Consider the following 27,711-nt stretch of genomic DNA (forward strand, 5'->3'; position numbering starts at 1 on the left):
ATGCAGCCACCTGTGAACAGCCCGGTATTATCGCCGACCGTTACAGTGAAATTGATTTCATTCTCAATTCATCAACTACTACTACTGTTTACACTATGGTCTATGGTCACATCTAAAAAAGGTATGAAATTTTTTTTTCTTTTTCACCTTTCTCTCTCTCTCTCTCTTTCCCTCTGTCTCTTTTTAATCTCATTTTTCATTTGGAGAAGTAAAAAGAAATATTACATAATTGGTTTAATTATAATGTAAAAATGTCATACAAAAATATCATAGTAAATTCTTTTCTTTTATATATTAAATTTTATTATTTATTATTGAAAATTTGTTTAATTATTTATTTACATTTCTATAATTTCTGTTATGCCAAGAAAAAAGAAATTTTTTCTTTTTATTTTTAGTTCACCTATTAAATATAAATGACCGATTTGCTGTTTCTGTTGTTGCTATTGTCATTGGCGGTGTTTGATGGCGGTGCTGTAGCAAAATGTTAGATACTTTTATATAAATTGAGGAAATGCATTGTCATTGAATGTCCTTTTTTTTCTTTGCATAAATTCTCCTTTTTAAATGTCATCCATTGTAGGATGAGAAAAAGAAAAAATAAAAGAAACGAAAAAGAGTTAACCTAAAATATTTATTATAGTTGTCAAAAATTGATTCTAATTATTAAAGAGTTTTTCATTGTTGACCAAAAATAAAAAGAGTTTCGAAGATTTATTTTTAAAAAAAATTTGAAAATTTTAATCCAAATTTTTCCTCGTTTTTTTTCTTTCCTCTTTTGATTTGTACAAGATTAAAATTTATTCTTCGTCTAATAGTTTTGTATAAATTTATAAATCATTCAATACCATTAAAAATTTAGGCCATTTTGCAAACATTTTCTTTCTTCTTTTTTTGCCTCTGATTTGCAAACATCAAACAATAGATTTACAATATATTTTGACAAGAGTTTTTTTTAATTGAGAAAATTTTAAAAATTTTCAGTGCTTTAAAACCTTATAATTGTAAAAAGGATTATGTTTTTTAAGAAAAAAAAAAAATCTGTTTTTCTTTTTCTATTTAAAACTTCTTTTTTTTAAAAAAAAATATGATTTTTAAAGAAATAATTTTTTTGCAAATCTAATTCTAAAAATATATAAAGTTAAGAAGTATCAAGTAAAAAAAGTAGTTTAATTAATTACCAATGTAAAATTATGCTAATTTGTAAATGAATAAAGTAGCTAATGAAAATTGTGTATAATATATATATGTGTGTGTATGCGTGTGTTTATATTTTTGTTTTTGGCTACAAAATAAATTAATATCATTAAAATTTTTGACACTCATACGAACTGGACAGACAGACTTACATACACACACACGCATGCGCACAGGTATGTATGTCACCTGTAATAATTAATTGTGTAAAAATGAAATATTTCCAAAGGTAAGATTTGATGAGAAAAGTGTTTTATTCTAATTATGATTGATAGATAGATAGAATGTATGATAAGCAATGATAAGATCTAATTTTTTTTTTCCCAAAAAAAAAATGATTTTGAATAAATGAATCTATGGGAAATAATTACGATTAAGGGTAAATTTGTTTAATTATCCATGCAATCTTATCATAATATTACTAGGAAGAAAGAATGAGACGAAAAATCTGTCTGTGCTGATATGCTCTTATCAGATATACTACAATTTATGTCAGATTAAAAGTTGGAATTATCATTAATTTTATCCAAAAATATTAATTTTATATTTAATTCAAATTTTTACGCAAACATCAAATTATAGCAAAAAAAAAGGATGAAACAGAAAAAGTGATAAATTTTAAACTGAAATAATTTTAATTTGTAATAAGAATGAGAAAGAATGATTAAATGTAAAATATATGTTTTGATTAATTAGGAAACGTTCGGTAAAATGCTTTAAATATTTTTCAAAGTTTCAACTTTTTTTTAAGCTTCATTATATGATGAAAGTACTAATATGATATTTGGCCATCTTTTAATCATATACTTCCTTGGCTCTTTTATCTTATATACTTGGTCATTTCTAGTCATATGCCTCTTTTTTTTTCAGTTTTATTTAGAAGAGAGGGAAGTTTAATTCTCTATAAATTTTGGCTAATTGTTTTATTTCAAAATGAAAAAAAACTTTTTTGTTGTTTTTTTTTTTTTTTGCTTTTTTTTGGAATAAATGTAGAAAATTTATGAGTGGGAAAAGTGGAAATTGAAGAAAAAATGATGGGAAAGAATGGATAAAAAGTTTTTTAAAAAAAAAAGGAAAGAATGAAAATCACATTAAAATGTACTGAATGATATTTTACTTAAAAAAGAAAAAAAATTCTTTGAAAAATTTGAAAGATAACAAAACAAGCAAAAGCATATTTTGGGAATTTTAGAATTAAAACTTTTTTATTTTCTTTTATATTACAGTTATTAGGCTAAATTAATTATTTTTTATCATATAAGTAGAACATTAACGAATTTAAGTATTTAAAAAAAGGAAGAAAATTAATTGATTATTCAATAGCTTTAAAATTGAATTAATTAAATTGTACCAATTGATAATGCTTTAATGATATTTACAAAATTAATGATGAATTTTCTTTTTTTGTTTTTTAATCTATGGAAGTGTAATGAAAATGTTGCTGTTGTCATCTAAAAAAAGAACGAAATAATGAATAGTAATAAATATAAAACAATAAATATGATTAAATCTTTTTTATCTTTTATTATTTAGCAATATGATGAACAATAATTCATTACAACTTTTCCAATTAATTAAGACGAAAAATTTGGACAATGTTAATTTATATTAGATTGATTCTATTTACTGAAAAGAATTCTATTTGCTGAAAAAGTTTTTGTTATATTTCACAATAATCATAAATAATAATGATAAATAATAATGTCATCTTCAGTTGACCACTTTGAAAGGTTAAAGGTTAGAGGAGAGATAGTTAAAAAGATCAAATATTTAGAATAAACATTATGCATATGCTTTACTCTTCTTCCTATCACTATATCTAGTAAATAATTTGCATTGATAATGATAAGAATGGTATTTAAAATAAATATAGAGTATAGGAAGGAGATATGATAATATTAAAGGAATGATAAGAATAATACTGTGAATGCCTTTAAAAGTTTACAAAAATGATACTATAAATGTTAATAATGATAGCATTTAAATCGTATCATAAGTGATACGGTTAGCAGTGATAGTACTGATAATCAATTATTGAATTGAAACAAGAGATAATTATATAATTTATATGTTTGATAGAGAAGATAATAATTATCTTCACTATCATTCCTTTCACTATAATCGTAATAATTCATTGATGTGATTATTCTTATCAGTAAATAGTTCATAAAGAATGTTTATCATGATCGGCTTTCTTTTCACTTCTGTGTAACAGTCATTCATTTATCATTCATTTACCGAAAAGGATTGTCAGTTTAATGATAAATTGCTTAATTGAATAGCAATAGTTGGACAAATGTTGGAAATGATAGTAAAATTTTCGGTGCAAATTAATATTTATCCATTTTAGCATTAATTTTATATTTTAAAAATTAATTTAAACATTGCTATTATTTTTTTAATATTAATATTTTACTTAATGGTTTTATTTATTAATAGTTTTAATATGTGATTTTTAAGACTGTAAATTTTTTATTTCAATATTTAATTAATTAATATGTATAGCAATTCTTTATTGTCGTATTCATTATAGTCTTATAATGAAACTTAAATATCATTCTAAAATTCAATTATAATTTGACACAGTTTAATTAAAAAAAGAAAAAATGAAGAAAGGAAAGAAGAATTTGTATGTGCATTATTGATAATTGTGTGTTAAAAAAAATTTTATTTTATTTTTTAATTACAAATCTTATTTATTTTGTCCCCAATGATAAATTACAATTTTTAATTTTAAATTTTAATTTAATTTAAATATTTTTTTATTGCATAAAACACTAATTTATATTTTTATTATGTTCATTTTCTTATGAATTTTTTTCTCTTTCTCTCTTTCTTTTTTCTCATCAAATTCATTTTTTCATTAAATTTCTAACTTTTTTTCGAAACTGTCTCTATATAGTTTAGGATAATATTTTTAATTCTTCTCACTTTTTTCCCTTTCATCAATAAACAGTAGCATTAGCAGTAGAAGTTAAGGTACTAGAAATAGTAATATTAAGTAACTAATATAAGTAATATACATTAAATTAGTAATATTAAGTAACTAATATAAGTAATATACATTAAATTAGTAATATTAAGTAACTAATATAAGTAATATACATTAAATTAATAATATTTGCTGTCTGAGACTACCAATGAATAATTAATTTTTGGCTCTTTTTTTCTTCAATTCGATTTTTCTATTCATATTAGCTGTATGACAAATGGATGCAGATGTTTTAATATTTTAAATTAATTACTATATTAGAAATAAAAATGATAAGCATTGGATTTTTATCATTTGCTTCCTTTCTTTCCATTCCTCCCTCTCCCCTCTCTCTCTCTCTCTCTCTCTCCCTCTCTCCGTGTTTCTCTTTGTTTTATTATCAAAAGTTTAGCTCAATTCATTCATTCATTTATTCATCTCTAAAGTAAATAATAACACTTCGAAAAATTTAATAAAAGGACTTAGAAATGATGGAATATTCATTCATAATTAAATATTTGTCATAACAATAAGAGAATATTTTAATGAAAAATCTTTTTTGTTATATTATTTTAGACAATTTTTAAACATTTTCGAAACAGTTTAATGTTGCCGAAATTTTAAGCATTTTTAAAATACATTTATATTAGTTTTTAGTTGATTACTTTAATATTCAATTTTGAAATTTATTTCATATAAAATTTAGTAAAATTAAATATTTGTCATAACAATGAGAGAATATTTTGGCAAAAGAAGAAAGCAAACCGAATGTATTTTAATATGAAAAAAACAAAAGCTTACTTTTGACTTTTCTATAACTTTTTTTCGCATTATTCATTAAATTAAATTGAAGAGGAAAATTTTTAATTTACTCAATGCTTTATCGATTATACTTATTGAATTTTTTTTTTTTAAACTTTCATTTCAAAATGTTTAACTTTAATGATGGCACTTATGGATAAAGAAAGATAAAACAATAATAATAATAATAGTAATAAACGAAGTAAAATACTGAAAACGTTTTAAAAGAAACAAAAAGTAAAATTGCAAATTTTAATGGAAATGAAAAGTTTTTGCTACTTTTCACTTTTTCGTAAAAAAATGAAAACTTTTTTATGCTTTCTATTTGAAATAAAACATTTTCCTATCTGTTAGTAACGGTTTTTATGTGTTTGTCCTAAATTTTCTTCCGCACATTTTTTTTTAGCTTTTTTTTTGCTGTAACTATTTGAAAACTATTGCTAAAAGAAATTTTAAGAGGAAAAAAAAACGAAGATTGAAAAATAATTAATAGTTTTAAATGTCATTTTGATATGTTTTTTTTTTTTTTTTTTTTTTCAAGTTATACTTCAAAATTTTTCTTATTTCTTTCCCTTTTTTTTTAGATGAAATTTTAAAAAATTTTTATTGTTTTTTTAATTTTCTTAATGCCTTCAATTTCTAACATTTTCCTTTCCTGTTTATTGAGTGAAATGAAAAGAAAACGATAGAAAAAGAAAATTAATTAAAGTTTTAATAAAGATAATTTCAAAAAAGTTATAGAATGGAATTTTAGAAATTTTTTCAGTCTAAATAATCAATTGATGAAAATTTTGTAAAAGGACAATAGTTGTAAATTTTGAAATAATGATTTATTAAAAATAGTTTTTATTATATTTGCAAAAAGGAAGAAAAATTAGTAATGGAAATTGATAGGCATAACGTAATGTGCTGTGGAAATTAATTTCTAATTTAAATAGAATCAGTGATTATTGCTGGATAATTTAGCATGAATTGGTGACATTTTAAATCATTGGTGACATTTCAACAAGTCTGAACGATCCACTTATCTCATTTGCCGATGTGCTCCTATTGTTTAATGGTTAAGAAATTCTCACATTTTAATCAAATATGCTTGTTGGAAAATAATTATTATCAAAAATTGAATACTGAAATATAAAATTCCGTACAGAGGGATCTTCCTTTTTTTTTTTTCATTCTTATTTTTGTTTTCAAAAAATTTTCGACATTTTTTGTTTTTCTCTGAAGGAATAAAGAAAGAAAGAACAAAAAATGAAATGTGAAAAAAAAAGTGATGTTAATGAAGTATTAATTACTGTGTAATTAATTGTTATTTTATTTATTATTAAAATTTACAATCATTTGCACATTCCTATTGCTTGACAATATCATTTTTTACATTTTTAATTGAATTTATACTTCGGAAAATTTTTCATAATTATAATTTATTGCAAAAAAAACATCAATTTTGTCATTTTATTATTATTATGTTTTTTTTTTTCATTCTTTGTCTTTTATACCATGATTTTTTGACTGTGAAATTTAATCAAATTCATTATTAGCTAAAAAAGGAAAATGATTTGATGAAAATATAGAATTTATTCATTTCCTTTCTATGCTAATACTTCATTCATTTAATTAGTAATTACTTTCAAAATTCATGTTACATTAATATATAATAACAGTAATAATTAGTATTAATTAGTAATAATGAAATAATGCTACTGTTATCACTATTGCTACTACTAATAATAATTACACTATTAATTAGTAATAATAATAATAATAATAATCTATCCCTAATCTTAGAATTTTGATGTTTTTCTGCTAATTTCAACATTTAAAAATTTTTTATCTCAATGCTAATTATTATTAACATTGAAGTTTTTTTTTTTTAAATGATAACAAAGTTGCGTCTTATTCTGCAAATCTAATTTAATGGAAGATTTTATTTTTATTCCATTTTATTTTTCTTATCTTTTTCTAATTTTTTTAAATTTAATTTGTTTGTTTTTAGTTATTCTACTCGATACATCAAATTCAACCACTGAATTACGTTGGCAAACGCATTCAAATATGGATGATGATGAAATTGGAGTAAGTTACATTCAAAAATTATTTATTCATTCAAATATTTGCAAATAAATTTTATTATAAAACAAAGGAAATATATGTGAAACAATTTTTCATTCTTATATATATTTGCTTGGAAGTATTTAAATTTTAATAATTTATGCAAAAAAAAATTTTCTTGTTTATAAATTTACTCTGTTTTATTTCATTTAAAAAAAAATATTTTTTTAATGAAATTAAATTTAGGAAATAAATTTGATTTTTATAATTTACATGGTTTTTCTGTTTTTCTTTTTTGAATTTTGCTATTTTACAATTTTTTAATGTCAGAGAAGAATCCATTAAATAAGTCAATTAACCTTGACGTTTATTAGAGTGTCATTATGAGATTTGTAAATAATAGTAGGGGCGGTAGTAGTTGGCGCTGTTTGTAATTTTCGATGTCATTATTCCGACAACATCACAATGTGACAAACAATAAACAAATAACACTGCGACAACAATGACAACAATTTTTATTTGAAAATGCTAAGATAGGTCAATTTAAATTTAGTGGAAGTAATTTTTTTTTTTCGAAATTAGGTGGAATGGAATTTTTTTTTATTTTTATTCCTAAACTTAGAAGAAATAATAGTATGCAAAATGATGATAACAATTTGCAATGATAATTTTAAACTTTAACAAAATTTCGATCAGTAATTTATTTCGAATTTAATTAATTATGTCTCGTAAAATTTTACAATGTAAAGATAGATGAATTTTGGGTAAAGAAATGAAATCATTCAAAATTTTTTTTTAAATGAAAAAAGGAAACCAACGAATCTGTCTTGTTTCTTTTTCTCTTTTTTTGCTCCGACAGATTTTCAGCTTTTTTTTTCTTTTTTTTTTTTTACAGAAACAATAAAAAAATTTTTGTGAAGTAATGAATAATAGAAAAAAATGCATTCAAAAATTCCATAAATTTTTTCTTTTCTTTTTATCCGAAATTTTTATTATTTATTTGTTTATTCATTCATTTCTATTTTCACAAAAATTGAATAAACCACTATAAATGGTTGCATTATTAAATAATTCAACAATTAGACGAACAAAAATTTTTAAAAAGAAAAATTAATTCTTTTTTGTTAATTATTTTATTATTATTAAAATTATATGCTTAATGAATGAATGACAAATAATCCAATGTTATCACCAATGAACTATTTAAGAAATTTCACTAATGAGGTCATTTATAGATGACTGACCAGTAGTATTGACCAGTAGTGTACCCGAATGTATCTTTGTGTTCTGTAGTGACCATTGTCTTATGAGATGGTTGGGTCATCTATGCATAAAATAGATGGACAAAATGAACAAATCGATGCATGGAAGAATAATTTATAAATAATTAATTCAAAAATAATTCAAGAATGGAAAGGCTTTTTTTCTCTTCTCATTCTTAAAAATTATTGTAAAAAATGGATGAATGTTAATTACAATTAATTTATTTATTTTTAAATTTTTTTTGGAAAAAAAAATAATTTATCTGTAAAAATATACAATTTAATAAATTTTAATAAATGCAAAACTATGAATGGTTAAGATAACATGTAAAATGTTAAAAAATTTTGGATATATTTTAAAACTAATTTTTTGCAAAATTAGCTTTTTCCTCCATTTTTTTCTCTTTTTCTCTCCTTCTCTCTCTCTTTCTTTCTTTCACCCTTTTTTGATTAAAATTAGTTTAGAATGGAATGTAATAAAATAGTTTATGAATGCGAGGGAAAAATCTTTCCTTTTTTTTTATTTAAAAGTGCTTATTAGTGACCAGTGGAATAGCATTGTGTTGTCCAAATGTCCAAATTTACTATTATAATGGAAATGTGACAAAAAGGAAGCAAAAAAAAAAGAGAATGGAAGGAAAAACCCGTGCACACCTGTAGGATCAAAATTATTATTTTCCCTCTCTCTCCCTTTCTCTCTTTCTCTCTCTCTTTGTTATTACCTTTTGCATTTTTAATATTTATATATGAAAAAGAAGGGATTAAAGTGGTAAATGCAAGTTATGATAAGAAAACAAATTTGTTATTCATTATGAAATAATCATTGTAAAATATAGTTGTATTAATTAAATCAAAAAAATAAAAATTAACTTAAATTATTTATAACAAATAATTTCTAATTGTAATACATTTTTTAATTATATTAATAGCTCGTCTTTTATTTTAATTCAAATTCTTTTCTTTTTTATTTATTTTTTATTTTTTTAATGAATTTATGAAATGAGACTTTTTTGTTCTTTTTTTGTTATCATATATTATTTTAAATATTCGAAATTATAATTTTAATTTTTTAAAAATTTATTTTAATTCCTTCCACTTTTTACTTTCTTTATTTTAAAGTGGCTTGAAGAAACGTATCGCGGACCGGACGGTATTGATAATCGTCGTGCGTACGTTGTTTGTAACGTTGATCAGCAAAATGTTGACAATTGGTTACGAACACCAATAATTCATGTTAATGGAGCAAATCGTTTGCACGTCGAGGTTAGTTAATTAATTATTGAGTTAACTTTTCAGTTTTTTCCTTTTCTTTTATAAAATTAAATGAAAAAAAAAAAAAATAGATTTGTTGATATGATTTAAAGAACAAAAGAAAAAATTCCGAATGTTTTTCTTCTTTATTATTATTTTAATGATATTTGTTTTTTTTTTATTATTAGAAATTTTTACTTTTTTAAAATTGTTTAGTTAATTTTAATCATTAATTTTAATTCAAAAATTTAAACCTGCTTTTTGCTATAATCAACAACCTAATATAAATAAAAAACGAAGAAAATTGAAAAAATTTTTCACTTTAATCAAAATTCTATTTTGATTACAAAATTAAAGGAAGACAAAGTTGTTTTTCAATTTTTAATCTTTATGAAATTTCTTTTTTTAAATTATATTTTTTATGAACTGAATTATTTATTTTTTTCTTTGAATTTTTTTCTTTTGAAAGCAAATAAAAATTTAAAATGGATGAATTCATTTTTAAAAAAGCACTAAAAAAACGTATTTTTTTGTTTTTTGGTGACAGAGAGATGAAAGAATTTTATTTGGAATATTAATAGTTTTTTATTTAAATTGAAATAAAATCTTTTATAGTAAATTGATCAAAATTTAATCATATTTAATAAAAAAAAGTACATGAAAACAAATTACTTTTAAAAACTAAAGTAATTTGTTTTCTTTTTTTTTTACATTGTATAGAAATTATTTTGAAATAATTTCTTAATTTGGAAAAAAAATTTTCTATATTTTTCTACTTTTTAAACTTGCTAGTAATTTTTGAAATTATTTTATTGAATTTATCATTTAATGGGATTTGTTTTTATTTCAGGTAACATTTACAATGCGTGATTGTAGTGAGTTCCCAGGTAATGCTCGTTCATGCAAGGAAACGTTCCGTTTATATGGTGTTCAGGTAATGAATAATGAGAAATATCAAAACATTTGGAATTCTGATTATTGGTAAGTAAATCCCAATTTTTTAAACTTTTTTTAGTAAATTATTTTTTTAAACAAAATTAAATAATCCCTTGGAAAAATAAATTTAATCCTTTATGGAAAAAGGAAGAAACTTTGTAAATTCATTAAAATAAATTAAAATATTCAAAATTGAGGGATCGATTTGAGCTTCCTTTTTTTTTTTGAATTTTTTTAGACGGTTTATGATTTTTTAGACAGTAAAATTGTTGCATTAACATTTTACATATTTAGTTTTTAGACATTATTAAATAATGGTAATGCAGTAATAGCAATAATTATTATTATTATAATTACAAATAAATAGGTGACAAGTAAATTAACAAATCAATTAATCAATAAGTAGGTAAATAAATGTGTAAGAAAAATATATGGATGAATGAATGAAATAAATAAATAATAATGCTATACAAATTTTTAATTTAAAATTTAAGCAAAATTAAGAAAAATTAATTTAATCTTTTATTTTTTAGGGATTTAATAGATCGAATAACGGCTGATACAGGACGATATTCGAAATCTGATCCAACAACTGCTGCTGTAAATCAAGAAATTCGTAGCTACACGGTTACTAAAGATGCTGTATATTTCGCTTTTCGTGATTCGGGTGCTTGTATATCAATACTTAATGTTAAGGTTTGTATTATTTTATTATATTTATTGAAAAAAAAAAAAAAGCAAATAAATAAAGTAAAATTTGATGAAAATTTCTTGGTTGAATTTTAAAATAAATCAAAAAATTAAGCTAAATTTTATGTGTACTTATATTTCATACAAAAATGACAGTAATTTCATTCAAATTAGAATTTTTTTTTAGAAATTGTACAATTAGTTTTTTTATCCATTTTATTAAATGATCATTTTGTATATTTTGATCAAAATTTAATGAAATTAAATTAAGTTAAAGAAGGTAAAAAAAAATGGGAATGCGAAATAAACAATCACACCGACTTTTTTAATTAAAATTTTGTTATTCATTTAATGAATTTGAAATAAATCATTTAAAAAATACATTAAAAATTATCATTATTCTCTTACTAAAAAAAAAAAAAAAAAAAAAAAAAACATATTTTAAGAAGAAAAGATGAATTTAAATATTATTAAAAATAATGACAGTAAGGAAAAAGTAGTTAAAAGAAAAGTAAAATTAGTTTTAAAAAAGCACAACATTTTAAAATTACATTGTTGTTTTTGAGATATTTAACAATAACAATCCTCAATGCTAAATAATATAAAGAGACATATGCCTAACCTTTAACCTTTTATAGCATATTATATATGACCTTATGTGCTTTATTTGTGTATATTTCTTTGAAGAAATATATGAACAAACAAAGAAAAAAAAACCTTTAAAAAGATCACAAATGTTATTATTGTTTTTATATAATAAAAGTTTTAAAAAAAATGAATTTAAATATTAAAAAATGTTGAGAAAAATGATAGAATAGCAATTACGAAAAAGTGAACAAATAATAATTAAAATTTTCTTTTTAAAAGTGTAATTTTAGAGTTTAATGACCCTCTTTCACAAATCAATGGAAACAACCAATTTTATGGGTAATTAAGATAGTTTTATGATGATCGTTTCAGTTCTATTGACCTATCCATCTATCCATCTAAAGGTCAACAGTAATGAATTAGAGTAGTGCTAAACAGGATCATAAAAATCATCATTTATTGGAGCCTTGTCATTCTTGTCAAAATGATTCTCCCTTTTTATTAATTTTGTCAATTCATTTATACAGTACATTTTTGTTATGCTCTTTTAATAATTTCTAAAAGTTTTAATGAGGCAAAAAAAAGTTCAAATTTTTAATGAGATGAAAAAAAAAAAAAAAAACGAAAGAAAATGATGATAATTTTATAGAGATGAAAGTTATGAAAGGAAAAAAAAAAGAACGAAAAACGAAAAGATAATTTTTAACAATTTAAATTAATGCTTCTTTTGTAAAAAAAAAGTTTGAAAAAAAAATTGTTTTAATTAAAAAATAAAATATTTTAAATTTTGTGAGAGAAAAATTTTAACCGCATTTATTTGTTAATTTTTTCCTGTTATTGCTTTTTTTTTAATTTGATTTTTTATTTAAAACCCATGAAAACGAAAAAATATTTTTTTAAAAATTAAATTTATAATGAAAATATACAATCATCAAATATTATCAAAAATACAAAGATTACTTATCCAATAAGCCATGTTTATGTTTATACGAATTCATTAATTAATTTTTGCATAATGAAAATTTTAAATATATGATTGCAATTTTGCACGAATTTCAATCAACAAATTTTATTAATTAATGCTATTTATTCATTTTGAAATTAATAACAATATGAAAATTCAATTTTAGTTATTGTATCATTGAAGATTGAAGAGATGATGAATTATTAAATAGTGAAAGTTTAGGAATTTTATTGATGAAATAAAATTTAATAAAATGAGACTAAGGAGAGGACAATGAGGAAGATGATTACAACACGCAATTTCATCAGTATTTTTATTGAATTTCTCCCTCTCTCTAGCATTATTTCAATCATTTAGAGTTTGTATCAAGCATTGGGAAACGAAATTTAAATTTAATTTCATTAACATTATAAGGATGAAATGATGGAAATAAAATGGAAAAGCTAAAGAAAACTTAATTAAATGGGTTAAATTTTAGTGTATGAATAGTTAAATGAATTAAATTCGAATGCAAAGTTCTTTTTTTTTAAATATGTTGATTTATTTTATTATTTCTTGTCTCGAATTATGTTTGAGATTAAAGATTTAAAAGAAAAAAACTTTTAGAAAAGCGAAGTAATAGTAATTTGATAAATTATTAAATAATAACAAATTATATATTTTTCATTTCTTGCCATGCATATTTCTTCATTCAAAACAAGTAATCAAGTACTACTGATATTCAAGATTTAAATTGCACTCAATTTTATGTAAATCAGATGAGATAAATTTTAAATTATTTTTATGTATGCTATTTAAGTGATGAAATAAATGAAAAAATAATTAGATAATGAAACAATTGCTTTACAATACAAAACAACAATTTATTATTTTACCAAGTTGAAATTAATTCAAAAGATTTGAAAGAAAAAAAATTTTGTTTATATATTTTTGAATTTGAAATGAAGTGCATCCTTTTACAATTTAAAACTTACTGACAAACTAATAATTTATAATTTTACAATTTAGTGATACTTTTTTTGATATGAGCCAAAAAAAAAGTTCTGTCCTAACAGTTTTTTTTATTCGAAAATTTTTCAACAAAATTTAATTTTTTTAACATCATTACATAGAAGCAAAAAAGAGAAAAGTAACCAGAAAAAGAAGGAATTTTTATAATTTAATTAATTTAGTTTAGACTTTCAAAGAAAAAAAAAATGGACAGAAAGGGAAGGAATTTTTTAATTTAATTTAATTTCAGATTTTTTACGAAGTATGTCCAGAAATAACTCGCGCATTTGTACATTATCCACAGACAGTAACTGGTGCAGAAGCGCATTCAATTATTGCTGTAAATGGTAAATGTGTTCCAAATTCTTCACCGATTGGTATGGTTTTTTTTTTAATTAAAAAATTTTTTTAATCTTTTTTTTTCGAACAAAAATTTTTTGATTTTTTTTTAACACTTTGTTTTTATATTTTATTATATTTAATATTATTATTTATTATTATATAATTTATGCATATATATATATACAATATTTTCCTGACATTTTTCACATTATTCTTTCAATACATTTCTTGTTTTATGTTATTTTTTTAATACGTTTTTAAATTACATTTTTTTTTAATATGCTTTCACGTATGTTTTAAGTGTTATTTATTATAAAATTTTTAGATATTACTTTAAATTTTAGATAGCATCAAACAACCAACATATGTTTGTAAAGCAACGGGGTCATGGGATATGGCAAATGGTGAATGTTATTGTGACAAAGGTTATGCATCATCGATTAAGTATAATACATGTACTGGTTAGTAAAGTATTTAATTAATTTATTTATTTATTTTCTTTCTTTGAAGAAAAGAAGATTGAATAATAAAATATTTGATAGCTATTAATACCAAATATTATATTATTTAAATAATTTTTTTTACAGATTTGTTTTTTCTTTTATTTATCAAGAAGATTGATGAGCTTTTTTTAAATACTTCAATAATACGAAAACTTTATTTTAATTAATATTAATTACATTATAATGAATTTTGCCCGAGTTTTTATAGGTGAAATGATGCAAATAATTATTTCTTTTTTCTTTTCATTTAATAACTAATATATTTATTATTAATTTTAAAATATATTCAAAAAAGTTAAAAGTGTAACTATGAATAAAGTGGATGGATTTTTTTATTTTGTTGAAACTTATTTTTCAAGAAATATATTTTAATTCAAAAGAGAAAAAACGATTCATAAACTAAAATATTAGTTCTATTAATTTCTGTTATTGGTAAAGAAAGGATTAGTAAAATAAAGAGAGAAGAGTAGTCTCCATTAAATCGTTGACAAATAATGACCTGATAGTATAGGTTTTACATTTACGCTTATTCTTTCATTTTGTCGCAGCTAATTTTGTTCCTTTAATAGAGAGAGAGAGAGAGAGAGAGGGAAAAGGAGGGAAAAAAAGGATAAATAAATGTAAAGGAAGATATGAAGGACAAACTGATGCTATTAAAAGTTCTTTCTTTATAAAATTAATGGTCTCAAAGGTTATTAAATATTAATAATGTTTGAGGGAAAAGAGGAAGCAATAAGAAGAGACAACCTTAAGAGGTCAGCATAATACCAGTAATAATAATAGTAATATTGATCATATTTCAACCTCTACTACTACTACAATTAGTGATATTTCTGCTAACATTGTAAATATAACTAATAATAGTATATATACCGTAGTAGCAGTAGTGGCGCCGCTGCTACTACGGTATGTGTGATTACTGTAATATCATTTCCTATCAAGATTACTAAGTACGTTATAAATTGCAAATTATGTCGCAGTGTATTTGAACTTTCAAAAAGAAAAAATGATGATGTGAGAGAGTTGAATAGTTAATGTCCAGAAGTTAATTACTTTAGGCTTATAATGAATTAAAGGTTAAAGGTTATAGAAAGGTCATTGTTGTATTGTGTGAGTTATTGACGTTATTTGATACATTAAGATGTGATTTCTTTTCCTTTTTTTTTTTTTTTTACTCTTTTATTTCTTTTCGGTGAATGACAAAAAAGAAAAGAAGGGAAAGGTTTTTTTTTTTTTTCTTGAGATCAAATTTGACCGAAAAAGCTTGACTGGAATGTAAAATGATGTGAAATAATGTGAAAGGTGAAAATGAAAGGTAATTTTGATTTATTAATCAAATTTAAAAAAGAAGGAATTGGAGAAACAAAACTAAAATGTGAAGACTTAAATTTTTCAGAGATTTTCAATTGTACCATTTTTTCTAGCTACTATAATTTCTATCTATTAATTAGTCTTATTTACTTTCCATTATGTATTTGTAAATGGTTTAATGAAATAATTCCTTGCAAACAATGAACAATATTTTACTATTTTAGGTATTTTAAAATTCTTTTAATCATATTTTAAAATAGACTTACCTGGCTATAAATGATGATTATCTTTCCTCGTTTTCCTCAGCATAAAGTATATCTTTAGTTTTTTTAAGTTATTTTAAGAAATTTCCAAGGTATATATTAACTTACCCGAACTAGTTATAATTTTCAAATTTTTTACTACTTTATTGCAAGCATTAGTTTTAGTTGAAATTTTTGGAATGAAATGGGGAAAGAAAAAGCAATGTAAGCAGAATACTAAACATTAATATCAAATGTGAAAAATAGATTTGTTTTAAAATAAAGCATTAAATTTTAGAAAATTTTTTGAACAAAAGCAAAAATTGAATTAACATAATTTATCAACTAATACATACATATTTGCTAGGAATGACTGAGAAATTATTTATAATTTTACAAAGAGAATTAGTATTTTCCGTTTCACTGCACAATTCGCATGCAAAATATTGTCAACAAAAATTACTTTTAATTGCAACAAAGTTATTAATTATCATGCATGGGATGATAATTTGTTTGTTTCCATGTAAACAAATTTGTTCATTAGCAGAACTGTCAACAGATATACAATTTAGAAATTATATAAAAATGGGATGAACGAATAATAAAACATTTCCAATATGTGTTTCAATGATGAGAATAAAATTCTTTGATAATATTAAGTTGAAGAAAAAAACGAAAAATTCTAATATTACCAACATAGCTTTTATCATAGTTATGAATTAATTACATCTATTATTTTAATTTATAACTGAATGAATAATTTTGCACCTAGGTTTTTATCTTAATGTATTAATTAATTTGAATAATAACTAAATTAAACCCATATATATCATTATCTTACACATGTTTTGACTAATTTATATTTGCTTAATACTATGTTAATTAATTTGGTATTGATATATATTTTATCATTGTTCCTATTTGGTATGGTATATAATTCTATTATTTTTAATTTATTTCAACCAATTCTATTTTTAATTGCTCTAGGATTTTAGAATTTTTTTTGGTAACTTTTATTATCTTCTGATGAAAGTATTAAAGAATAATTTTTAAAGAATAACGCATCAAAATAATTTACGCAAATTCGATAAGCAGATGAAGTATTTAAAAGTTGAACTATTAATGATAATGTATAATTTACTAATTTTTTTTTTTATGAAAGCTGATTAATTAGATTAATTTCAACAAAAATCGAGAAAAAAAACAACAAAGAACTTCAAATAAAATAAGTGCTAATAAATTTTTTTTTTTTTTGATAACGATGATATCAGTAATAATTATTTCGAATTTTTTCAAATTGAGCATACTTTTTTCTATCAGCACATTAATCTACTTGAATCTTTGCATGATTTGAGTTTATCATAATATTTTAATCTATTTAAATAGGTTTATCTTAACATTTCTGATACAATTGTTCTTTTTTTTTTTATTAAAATATTTAATAATGAAAAGAATATTTCTGGAATTTACTTCATTCTTCATTAAGATCTCTTATCAATATTATATTATGCATTTTATTTCATTTAATTTTATCTTATTTCATATATATGTTCATTTCATAAAAGAAATTGTTAATTGATTAATCTAATTTACTTTCTGTCTTTAATTCAATGTATTTGCATTTATCACATCCTAGCATATTCATTATTCTTACCGCTTCTTCTTTAACAACAACAATAACATCAATAGCAACAACCATTAAATCAATCAGAGGAAAATTACTTTGATGATGCATAAATTAGCATTATTTAAACATCTCTATTCATCTCGGAATTCTGTTTCCCTTTTTAATTATTTTCAATATATGGAAACTAAAATTCTTATTTCTTTAACATTTTTGAAATCATAGGGACAAATATTACCAATTATATTTATCCTTTTCAGTATTAATTGTAAATTTTGTGCCATTTATTAATCAGTTATTTTCTGTTTATCATTTAAAAAAATATTTGTTCGCTTTTGGAACTTGTTTTTAATTAAACTAATTTAAAAATTTGCAAAATTTTTAATTAAGAAGAGATTTTAAGTTATATTTTTTATGATAAATTCTTTTGCAAAAATAATTTTTTATTTTTATTTGTTAAATTGAAGTGTTAAATTAAAATTCGTTAATGTTTTTTTCTTTTTGTTTTGCAATACATTAATGGAAGATTGTAATGAAGATTGACAATATGGAAAAGATTAATAACCATCAATCTTTCTATTCTTATTAACTATTAAATTTCATATACATTTTCTATGAAATTAATTGTACTTTGTACTTTCTTATCGACGAGTTTTTACATTTGTAATCATTCGCGGGTCAATGACAACTAAGATGTTGTCACCTCGATGTATTGAACTTGGGGAGAGGGGGAGTGTTTATATTTGTATTGAACAAATTAAATGAAAATAAATGCTAAAATTAGGTAACACTCCAAGAAATTTGTCTTTATATTTGACTATAACAATTTTTTTTTTAATTTTTTGTTGGAAATGATATAGAAGTTCCAAAATGCAATGAAAATGAAATAGGTAATTAGTAGTATGTGCAATTTTGAATTGAAATTCAATTTTCAAATTGGTTTGATCGAAATTTCATAGTGTAGTAATGAAATTAATGTAGAATAAAATTGAATTTCGAATTTCAAATTGGATTACTATAATTTTTTCTCAAAAGGTCCGCATGAAATACTTTGTATTATAATAGCAATAACAATAATAAATAATAAAAATACTGAAATTATAATATATAAATTTAAACAAAGTAATTATTGTTTTGTAGCATAATTAATTGCAAATATTTTTAATACTTTGTTATTTTTCTTCCGTTTTCATTTTTTTTCCGAATGAAAGAATTTTTTTTTCTTTTAAATTTTAATCGAAAAGTAAATTTCTTTTCAATGAAAATTCGCATTTATTTTATCAAAATTTTTCATCATTTTAAAGTTGTAATGTCAAAATAAGAATGGGCGAGACAAAGAGAGGGAGAGAGAGAGAGTGAGAACGAGAAAAAAGTAAGGTTAAATTGAAATGCTACAAAGGTCATCATTAGTAGAATTTTTAAAGTACCAAAAGTTGTAAGAAAATTTTCAACTACCAATAAATGTTTTTTATTTCTGACATAATGATAACAAATTTCCAATCAATATTTTGTAGTGACAAAATTTGCATTAAAAAAAAAAAAACAACGACAGATTAAAAAGATAAATAGGAATAAGATGAAAGACAAAAACCGGAAAGGAGCAAAAAAAGAGCATAGTATCATCATTATTACCGATGGAATGGTCATTTGCGCCCTGAATGATAATGATTAAATGATATGAAAAAGAAAAAAATGGTGAGAAAGAAAATGGTAGTGAAAATTTTGATGAACGATAAAATCGCCTATATTTGATTTTATTTTATTTTTCGAAAGTCATGCAGGACTGAAAGAATAGAATGTAATTTATTAGAGTTTAAAAATGAAAATTTAGTTTTTTGAAAAGTTTTAAATGAATGAAATAAAATGAATTCACAATATTTTATATGTGTTTACATATGTATATTTTCTTAGTTTTAATGAATCAGTCATGTGATATTTGATTTCAAGTAGTTTCGAAGATTTAATTAAATATTTAATTTGAAATCATTTAAATTCTAGATGTCTGTGAAATTCTCATTACGTATTTCTTTTTTAGTCTTTTAAAATGATACCGGATGAAATTATATCCTTTTTTTTAAAGTAGTTTCAAGAACTTGAATCATGAATATTTTATTAAATCATTTGAATTTTTGATATCTTGAAGAATCTGATCCATTCATATTAAAATTAATAAAAATTATTAAAATACTATGTGAAAAAGGGAGAAAAGAGATAATTTATTAGTTATCATTCAAAAGGTAACATTTTATAATATGATAAGCATATGTGTTGTGAATTAGTATTATCTTTACATTTAATTTATTCTTTCAAAAAAGTATGATCGAAATTGAGCGAATTAAAGTGATTTTGATACTTTTATTTTTGAGTGAAATAAAAAAAATAAACTCTTTTCAGATAATTTAATTTTTTTCCTTTTTTTTTCTTCTAAAATTTTACAATGTTATTATTAGCAAATTTTAGCTTGCTCTATTCAATCATACAAAGCAAAAAATGGTTTGGGAGATTGTGAGTCATGTCCTGGACATAGCAGTACACGACATATTGGTAGTGCGGAATGTCAATGTGACGCGGGTTATTATAGGGCAGACGACGAAGGACCTGAATTTTCCTGTACACGTAAGTCTCTTTTTTTTGCTCATTTAAATTCTATATTATTATGAAATGGTAGGTTATTTTTTTATGGTGACTAATTTTTTTTTTTTAATGTAAATGTTTTCATAAAATAACAATATATCAGTTTAATATCATTTTGATTTATAAAATATAACAGATTAATTGTTAAAATTCATTGATTTCTTATTTTTATATTTGAATAGTAAAACTGAACAAAAAATAAAAATAGAAATGGAAAGGAAGATTGTTTATAGAGCCACCATCGAAACCATCACACGTTGTAGTAGCACGAATTGATGATACATCTGTTATAATTGAATGGGATGAACCATTGGTGCTTGGTGGACGAAAGGTTAATTTAAGGGGACGTTTGATATTTTATTAATTAAATTTGTAATGGACGAATAAATTTCAAGAAAGAATGGAAAATTTTAAAAAAAAAATGGAAAAATTTTACTTATTCTTAACACATATATTTTAATGTATTCATACACTATTCAAAATGTTTTTCGAAGAATGTAACATTTTTCCGATGAAATTAATTAAGAAAAATGGCAGTATTATTCGAATTTATCTCACATTATTTAAAAAATTATGGTCTGATTGACAAAGATCTTAGTTATAATTATTTCATGATTGATAAAAATACAAATACTAGTCGATTTTATTTCGCTAAATTACTCGAAATTATTTCACACTGACAAATGACATTATGTAAAGTTATTCGATCATTTGATGTTATTCAGATTTTTCACTGATAATTTAACAGTGACAGCACTCTAAAAAAATTATGTTTGACAAATTAACGTCGAAATTATTACCACATGCCTGATTAATTAATTGTGAAATTATTCGAAATTATTTTACTTATTAGTTTTGCAGTCAATTAATCAAACTTTTATTCATTTATATTTTTATGCTTACAGGAATTGTGGTATCGTTACCAATGTCCCGAATGTCCGTCAACAACAATAGCTCATCCAGCCGGAAAAACATTCACAACGCAACGTTTACAATTAACTGCTTTAAAAGCTGGTACCACTTATACGGTGTTAATTTTTGCGGAAAATAAAGTGTCAAAGGTTGAATCGGTTGTTAGCCAATATGCATTGGTTGAATTTACTACACGGTAGACTTGTTTTCTTTTTTTATAAATTTATTCTTTTGTTATGGACAGAAATAATTTTTATTCTGTATAATCTACGCCTCATATAAGTATTACAGATATTGTAATATTGCATGTATTATAGTATCACATTTATCGTAGTAATATGTAAAGCTTAATCGTCGAAATTTTAAGTGATAATTAATATGATTTGGTACCACACTCAAGCAGTGATAATTAATATGATTGGTACCACACTCAAGCAGTGATAATTAATATGATTGGTACCACACTCAAGCAGTGATAATTAATATGATTGGTACCACACTCAAGCATATTTCGTCCTTACTCGATTTTATGCTTAAAGAAATTAATCATAAGTATGCATGATTGCAGAACTACGGTACCAGTAGTAAATGGTCTTCGAATCGAAAGTATACAAGAAAATGGTGTGACAATTGCATGGAAGCCAATAGGTACAATGAAGAACGAACTCTCTTATGAAGTTAGTTAATGAAAAATTTAATTTTATAATAAAGTCAATTTTCTTGTTTTTATTTTATTTTATTTATTTTTTAAATCGGTTTAATTCAGCTTGTTGTATTTCATTCAGATTGAATCATTACACAATGATTCATCAGCAGTTGTAAAAACCACACGAAGCTATTATACATTTGAAAGTTTAAAACCACAATTTATGTATTCATTTAGGGTAAGTTAATTAATTAATTAATTTGTTTTTATTTGTTTCTTTATTACTTATTTATATATTTAAACTTAAATTTTTCATAACTTTAATAAGATAGAATTAATTGAAATCCAAAAAAACGGAAAAGAAAGAATGATATTTTGTTAATAATTTAAGCCATATTGAGAAATTTCAAGTGTGTTTTCAATTTTTAATTTATTGATTTATTTCCAAAAATTTGTTTGTATTATAGGTACGTATAGTAAACGAACATGGATATGGCACATGGAGTGAACCGTTGTGGTATCAAACTGGTCATGGTTTACCGTTTGCACCAATAAGCCACCATGTTGATGACGATGATATTGATATTAATGATGAATATATGCATAATAATAGCATTGTGTAAATTAATACATTTATTTTGATTATTTTATTATAATAATAAATTTTACTGTATTTAATTTTTATTTGATATATTTCTGAAATTTGCTAATATATTCGGATTAGCTTATATATTTCTCAAATTTATTAATGTATTCAAATTCTCTCCTCTCAAATTATTTTTAGCGATTTGCATTGGTCATCTCCTGGACCACCGTTATGGATTTGGGTTTTATTAATTTGTACCTTCGTAGTTATCGTCCTGCTCACGCTACTCATTTGTCTACGACAAAATCGAAATCGAAAACGATTAAGTGATTGTGATGGTATCGATTCTTATAAAAATGGTATTTGCATTTATTCACTTTTCCTCACCTTTCTAATTTTAAATTTAAAATTAAAAATTTATACTCACAAATACTTTTATACTATTAAAAAAAGAAAAAAAAAAACACCTGTGCTATTGCTATGCTAGTAAAGCAAACAATATTGATTGTTTGTTTATGCACATTAACCAGCGCTACATATATTTGCTATGTAAATAAGCTAAGACAATTATTTGCCTTATAATATACTTTCCGAATTATGGTTAACTGTTCCTACTATCCAATTACACATAGTAGTTATTGATAACTAATGATAAGTGACAACTGATAGGTTCACATTTCGCTTCCATTGTTATTTCAGTTCGGCATTATTCTTGTTCTTATGGTAGGCAATCTCAGTGAAAATAATTTTAATTTTTTTTTTTTTTTATTTTTCATTTTTTATAAAATGCTTTTGTGTATCTGTTGTCTTGCCTAAGTTGCTAAAACACAGGTGAAATATTAAAAATTTTACTTAAGTGTAGCTTCGTAATTATATTTATAATTTTCAAATTTATTTGAATTTTTATTTCTATTCATACTAAAATGTGCATAGTTTTAAGCCTATTTAAATGTAATTTCGAACAAAAAAAAAGACTAACATTCCACAATACAAAATTTTATTCTTTAAATTAATTTGCAATGTTTAAATAAAAGAAAGATTATTAATAATTGTGTTATTTGCTAAACAAACTCTTAATTATCTAATTGATTCCGCATGTTTTGCTATTGAAATTTTTACAATAATTGTTGTTTATAGTTTGAATGCAATTAAATAATTTGTTTGAACACTGATAAAGTAAAGGTTAATTTTCAGGCACATTAACACCAGACTTTAGTGCACCAGTTTCACAAGGTCATGTGCAAAATTTTTTTCGTGGAAAATGTAGGTTTATTTATTGATTGCTAAACATAAATTTGATTTTATCGTCATTATTTTCATTCATATTTTAGTATTTTGGATTCATAATTATTAGTATTATTAATACGATTCTTTTTTTTACAAAAGCAAAAAAAGCTTATCATTTTCTATCCTTATTTAAATAATTTTTAGTGAGTTCGCCACTAATAAATTATGGTTCATCACAATCAACTAATTATGGTGAAACTATTACTCGTTTTAAACCGTATGTTGATCCAGCAGCATATGAGGATCCAAATCAGGTAAATCATTTTGTTGATAGTGATAAACGAATAATTATGATTTAAGCGTTTGTTTTTTTTAGCAAAAGCTTGACAATTTTATCAAATTTTAATTATTTTACAATGAATTCATAATTTTAATTGTTATTAATTTTGTTACTGGTTTATTTGTTTTTTTTTTTTCAAAATTTTAATAAATATATTTTAAAAGATGATAAATAAATGATATTTTGTAATTTTTACAATTTTGTAGTAATAAATTAATTTATAGGCTTTATTGGAATTTACAAATGATGTTGATCCAGCTTTGATACGTATCACCGAGATAATTGGTAGTGGTGAATTTGGTGAAGTCTGCAAAGGAATTTTGCAACCATCGTATAGGATGACCTCTTCTGATATTTGTCAAGTAAGACATTTTTATAAATTAAATTTTGAAGGGTCATAATTATATTTTATACTAAATATATATCATGCGTGAAACAAGAATTACATGTTGTTTTTATGTTGCATTTATTATTAAATATGTAAAATTTTTAAAATGAATTTCAATTCTTAAATGTTTAAGTTGAATTGCTGTACTAAAAATTAAAGTTTGGTTCATTTTAGCCAAGCTACTATTTTTAAAGATTAGTTTAAAATATTTACAGGTACAAACAGTTGCTATTAAAACACTGAAACCAGGTAGTAGTGATAAAGCTAAAGGTGATTTTCTAATGGAAGCATCTATTATGGGACAATTTACTCATGAAAATGTAATTCGATTAATTGGTGTGGTTACAAAAAATGAACCAGTAAGTTTTCCTTTTTTCTCTCTTTTTTGTTAAATTATAATTACTAAATGTTAAAAGAAGTTCAATTTCTAATATTTTTAAAATTTTTATTAAATTTTTTTAATAATTGATGAATTATTTATTAGATTATGATTGTAATTGAATATATGGAAAATGGATCATTGGATCAGTTCTTACGAAAGAATGATAATGGAGTATTGAAATTGATGCAAATAATTGAAATGTTGCGAGGTATAGCAGCTGGAATGAAATATCTTACGGAAAAAGGCTTTGTACATAGGGTAATTTTTTTTTTTTTTTTTTTTTTAATGCTTTTATTTAACAAATATTTTTATGAAATGAATGAATGAAATTTATTATTATTAATTATTATCGATACTTTTTTTATAGGATTTAGCTGCTCGAAATGTCTTGGTTGATTCAAATTTGCTGTGTAAAATTGCTGATTTTGGATTAAGTCGTGGTGTTGAAGGTTCTGTTGAACAAGAATATACAACAAATGGTGGTAAAATACCTGTCCGCTGGACAGCACCTGAAGCTATAACACATCGAAAATTTACCGCTGCCTCAGATGTTTGGAGTTTTGGTGTTGTTATGTGGGAGGTGATTTATTTGATAAGAAATTATTGGAGTTGAACAAAATTATGACATTTAGAAATTTGAAGCATTTAAAAATTTATATTCTAACAAATAAAAATTATAAATATATATGTTAACGTGAAAAATTAGGTCAAAATAATTTTTTTTTTTTTTTTTTTTAATGGTCAGTTGAATAATAAATTATGAAATAATCTGAAAAATTATGATCTTCTATCAAATATAATGTCATTTTACTCAGTGTATCCCTAAATGGTTCTATAATATCATTTTACTCGGGCAATAATTATCGAAATATCACTAATACATTCGTAATAATTATCAAAATATCAGTGCATTATGCTTCTTATTGATATCAAATTAAAAAAGAAAAATTTACGAATTTAAAAAATTGATTAGGAATTAATTTCTAGCAAATTGTTTCATTATTACAGGTTTGTTCATTTGGTGAACGACCATACTGGGATTGGACGAATCAAAAAGTAATCAGTGAAATAACACTGGGATATCGTTTACCGTCACCGATGGATACACCGATATCATTGCATAATTTAATGTTACAATGTTGGCATATCGATCGTCATAAGAGACCAACTTTTGCGCAAATTCTTAAAATTCTCGAAGAATATGTTCGTCAGCCAGCACTGATCTATAGTGATGGTATTTATTTGGATAATACGACATTATCAAAGTAAGTTTGATATGGAATAGTTTAATATTAAAATAAGTTGTAATTACTTATTTATAATAAGTCATTAGTTTCGATTAAGTTAAATTAATTGAGCATTAAGAAATATTTATATATTTAAAAAACGAAAAAAAATGATGTTTTAATCAATAATAAGCAAATTAATAAGATATTTGTAAGAAATTAATTTGTATCAATTGTATATTAAGATTTTTTTCTTTTTTTTTCTTAATTTCAAATAATTTAAAAATGATTTGAATTGTGAAACATTAGAATTTTGAAATTTCTTATTTCTTTTTTTATCATTTTTAAACCATTTGTTTTATTAAAGATAACATATTTCAATAGAAATTAATAAATAAAAATTTATAGTGTTGGATTTTCAACATTTGGTACACTTCCACGTACGCTTGATGCGGAAATATCAGCAGCATCGTTATCATTATCCTCACAACTTTCATTGGATGAATTTTTGAAACGTATTGGTTTGGGACATTGTGCATTAAAACTTAATATGGCTGGTGTTAGTAGAGTCTCGGATTTGATACGTCTTGGACATATTGATTTACTCAGTTACGGGTTAATTGCTGAAGAAGTACAGATGATACGGAATGCATTAAAAAGGTATTCTTAAGTATTAATTGTATATTTCATTGTAATCTAAATAGCTTCAATAAATTATCATTTTATATCAGAGAATTTTCTTTTTATTTTTTGATGAAAAGAAAGACAAATATTTTAATAAAATTTATTTAAGGCTATGTCCAACTACAACATTGCAACATATGAGAAATCGCCCGGAACATCAGCGCTTACCGCCACCGCATCATTTCTCTCCTCAGTTGCATTCACCTGTCCGTACTTCATCACGGCTTGCAACAATGCCACGTGTGCTATCATCAATTTCAACATCTAATAAAGATAGCTTCTTCGTATAATAAGTATTATGCAATTAATTATTTAATTAATTTTTTAAACTTGATAAATAGAATATTAGAATTAGTAAATGTAAATATATTATTATTATTACAAATTATGATTAAAAGAAATGACATTTGATAGTATCTAATATGTAAAATTTCACGGTTCAAACAGACACTAATTATTCATTTATACTTATTTGTTAAATATATAAGAAAAAACTTAGTATTTCTTTTTTTTATTGCATGTATCTTTTATGGGATCAAATAGTTAATTAGACAATTAATTATGATATGTGTTAAGATTAATATGTTAATTAATGTAAGCCCGGTGTAATTATATATGTCATTGTTCACTGCTGTTTATAACTTTGTTATGTTTTGTAGTTTTATTCGATTTTGTTTTTTTTTTTTTTTGAACTTTTTTTTACACAAATAATCAAAATAGCATTAATAAATTACTTTTTTTTCTTCTTCTGAATTATATTTGTTTTTTTTTTATATGGAAAAGAAAGAAAAAAAAGATATATCAATAAATATTAGTATCAATAAGTACCACGCATAACTCTTCATAATTTATTCAAATTAAAAATTAAAATTTAAAGAAAATGAATTAATGCCATTAAATTACGTCTCCTTCCAAAATATTTTAGACAAAATATATTTTCTTTTCTTTCTTCTTTTTCTTTT

At 22.7% G+C, this 27,711-nt stretch overlaps 1 protein-coding gene across 1 annotated transcript; it reads left to right on the top strand.

Annotated features, from left to right (window-relative positions):
* Nucleotides 1–27,039, top strand: Bma-vab-1 (ephrin receptor 1 precursor, putative; the record flags this gene model as incomplete). The annotated part of the gene is made up of 23 exons (XM_043078512.1): nt 1–121; nt 6,966–7,045; nt 9,403–9,546; nt 10,385–10,515; nt 11,004–11,166; nt 13,953–14,079; nt 14,389–14,505; nt 20,185–20,340; nt 20,592–20,689; nt 21,264–21,466; nt 21,839–21,947; nt 22,056–22,154; nt 22,384–22,535; nt 22,701–22,861; nt 23,697–23,765; nt 23,934–24,043; nt 24,294–24,431; nt 24,673–24,816; nt 24,942–25,097; nt 25,207–25,419; nt 25,848–26,104; nt 26,474–26,725; nt 26,859–27,039. The coding sequence occupies 23 exons, from the start codon at nt 1–3 to the stop codon at nt 27,037–27,039; spliced, it is 3,381 nt and encodes a 1,126-aa protein (XP_042934446.1).
* Between the last annotated feature and the right edge of the window lie 672 nt (nt 27,040–27,711).

This window comes from Brugia malayi (genome assembly GCF_000002995.4).
Source record: "Brugia malayi strain FR3 genome assembly, contig: Bm_v4_Chr2_contig_001, whole genome shotgun sequence".
NCBI lineage: Eukaryota > Metazoa > Nematoda > Chromadorea > Rhabditida > Onchocercidae > Brugia > Brugia malayi.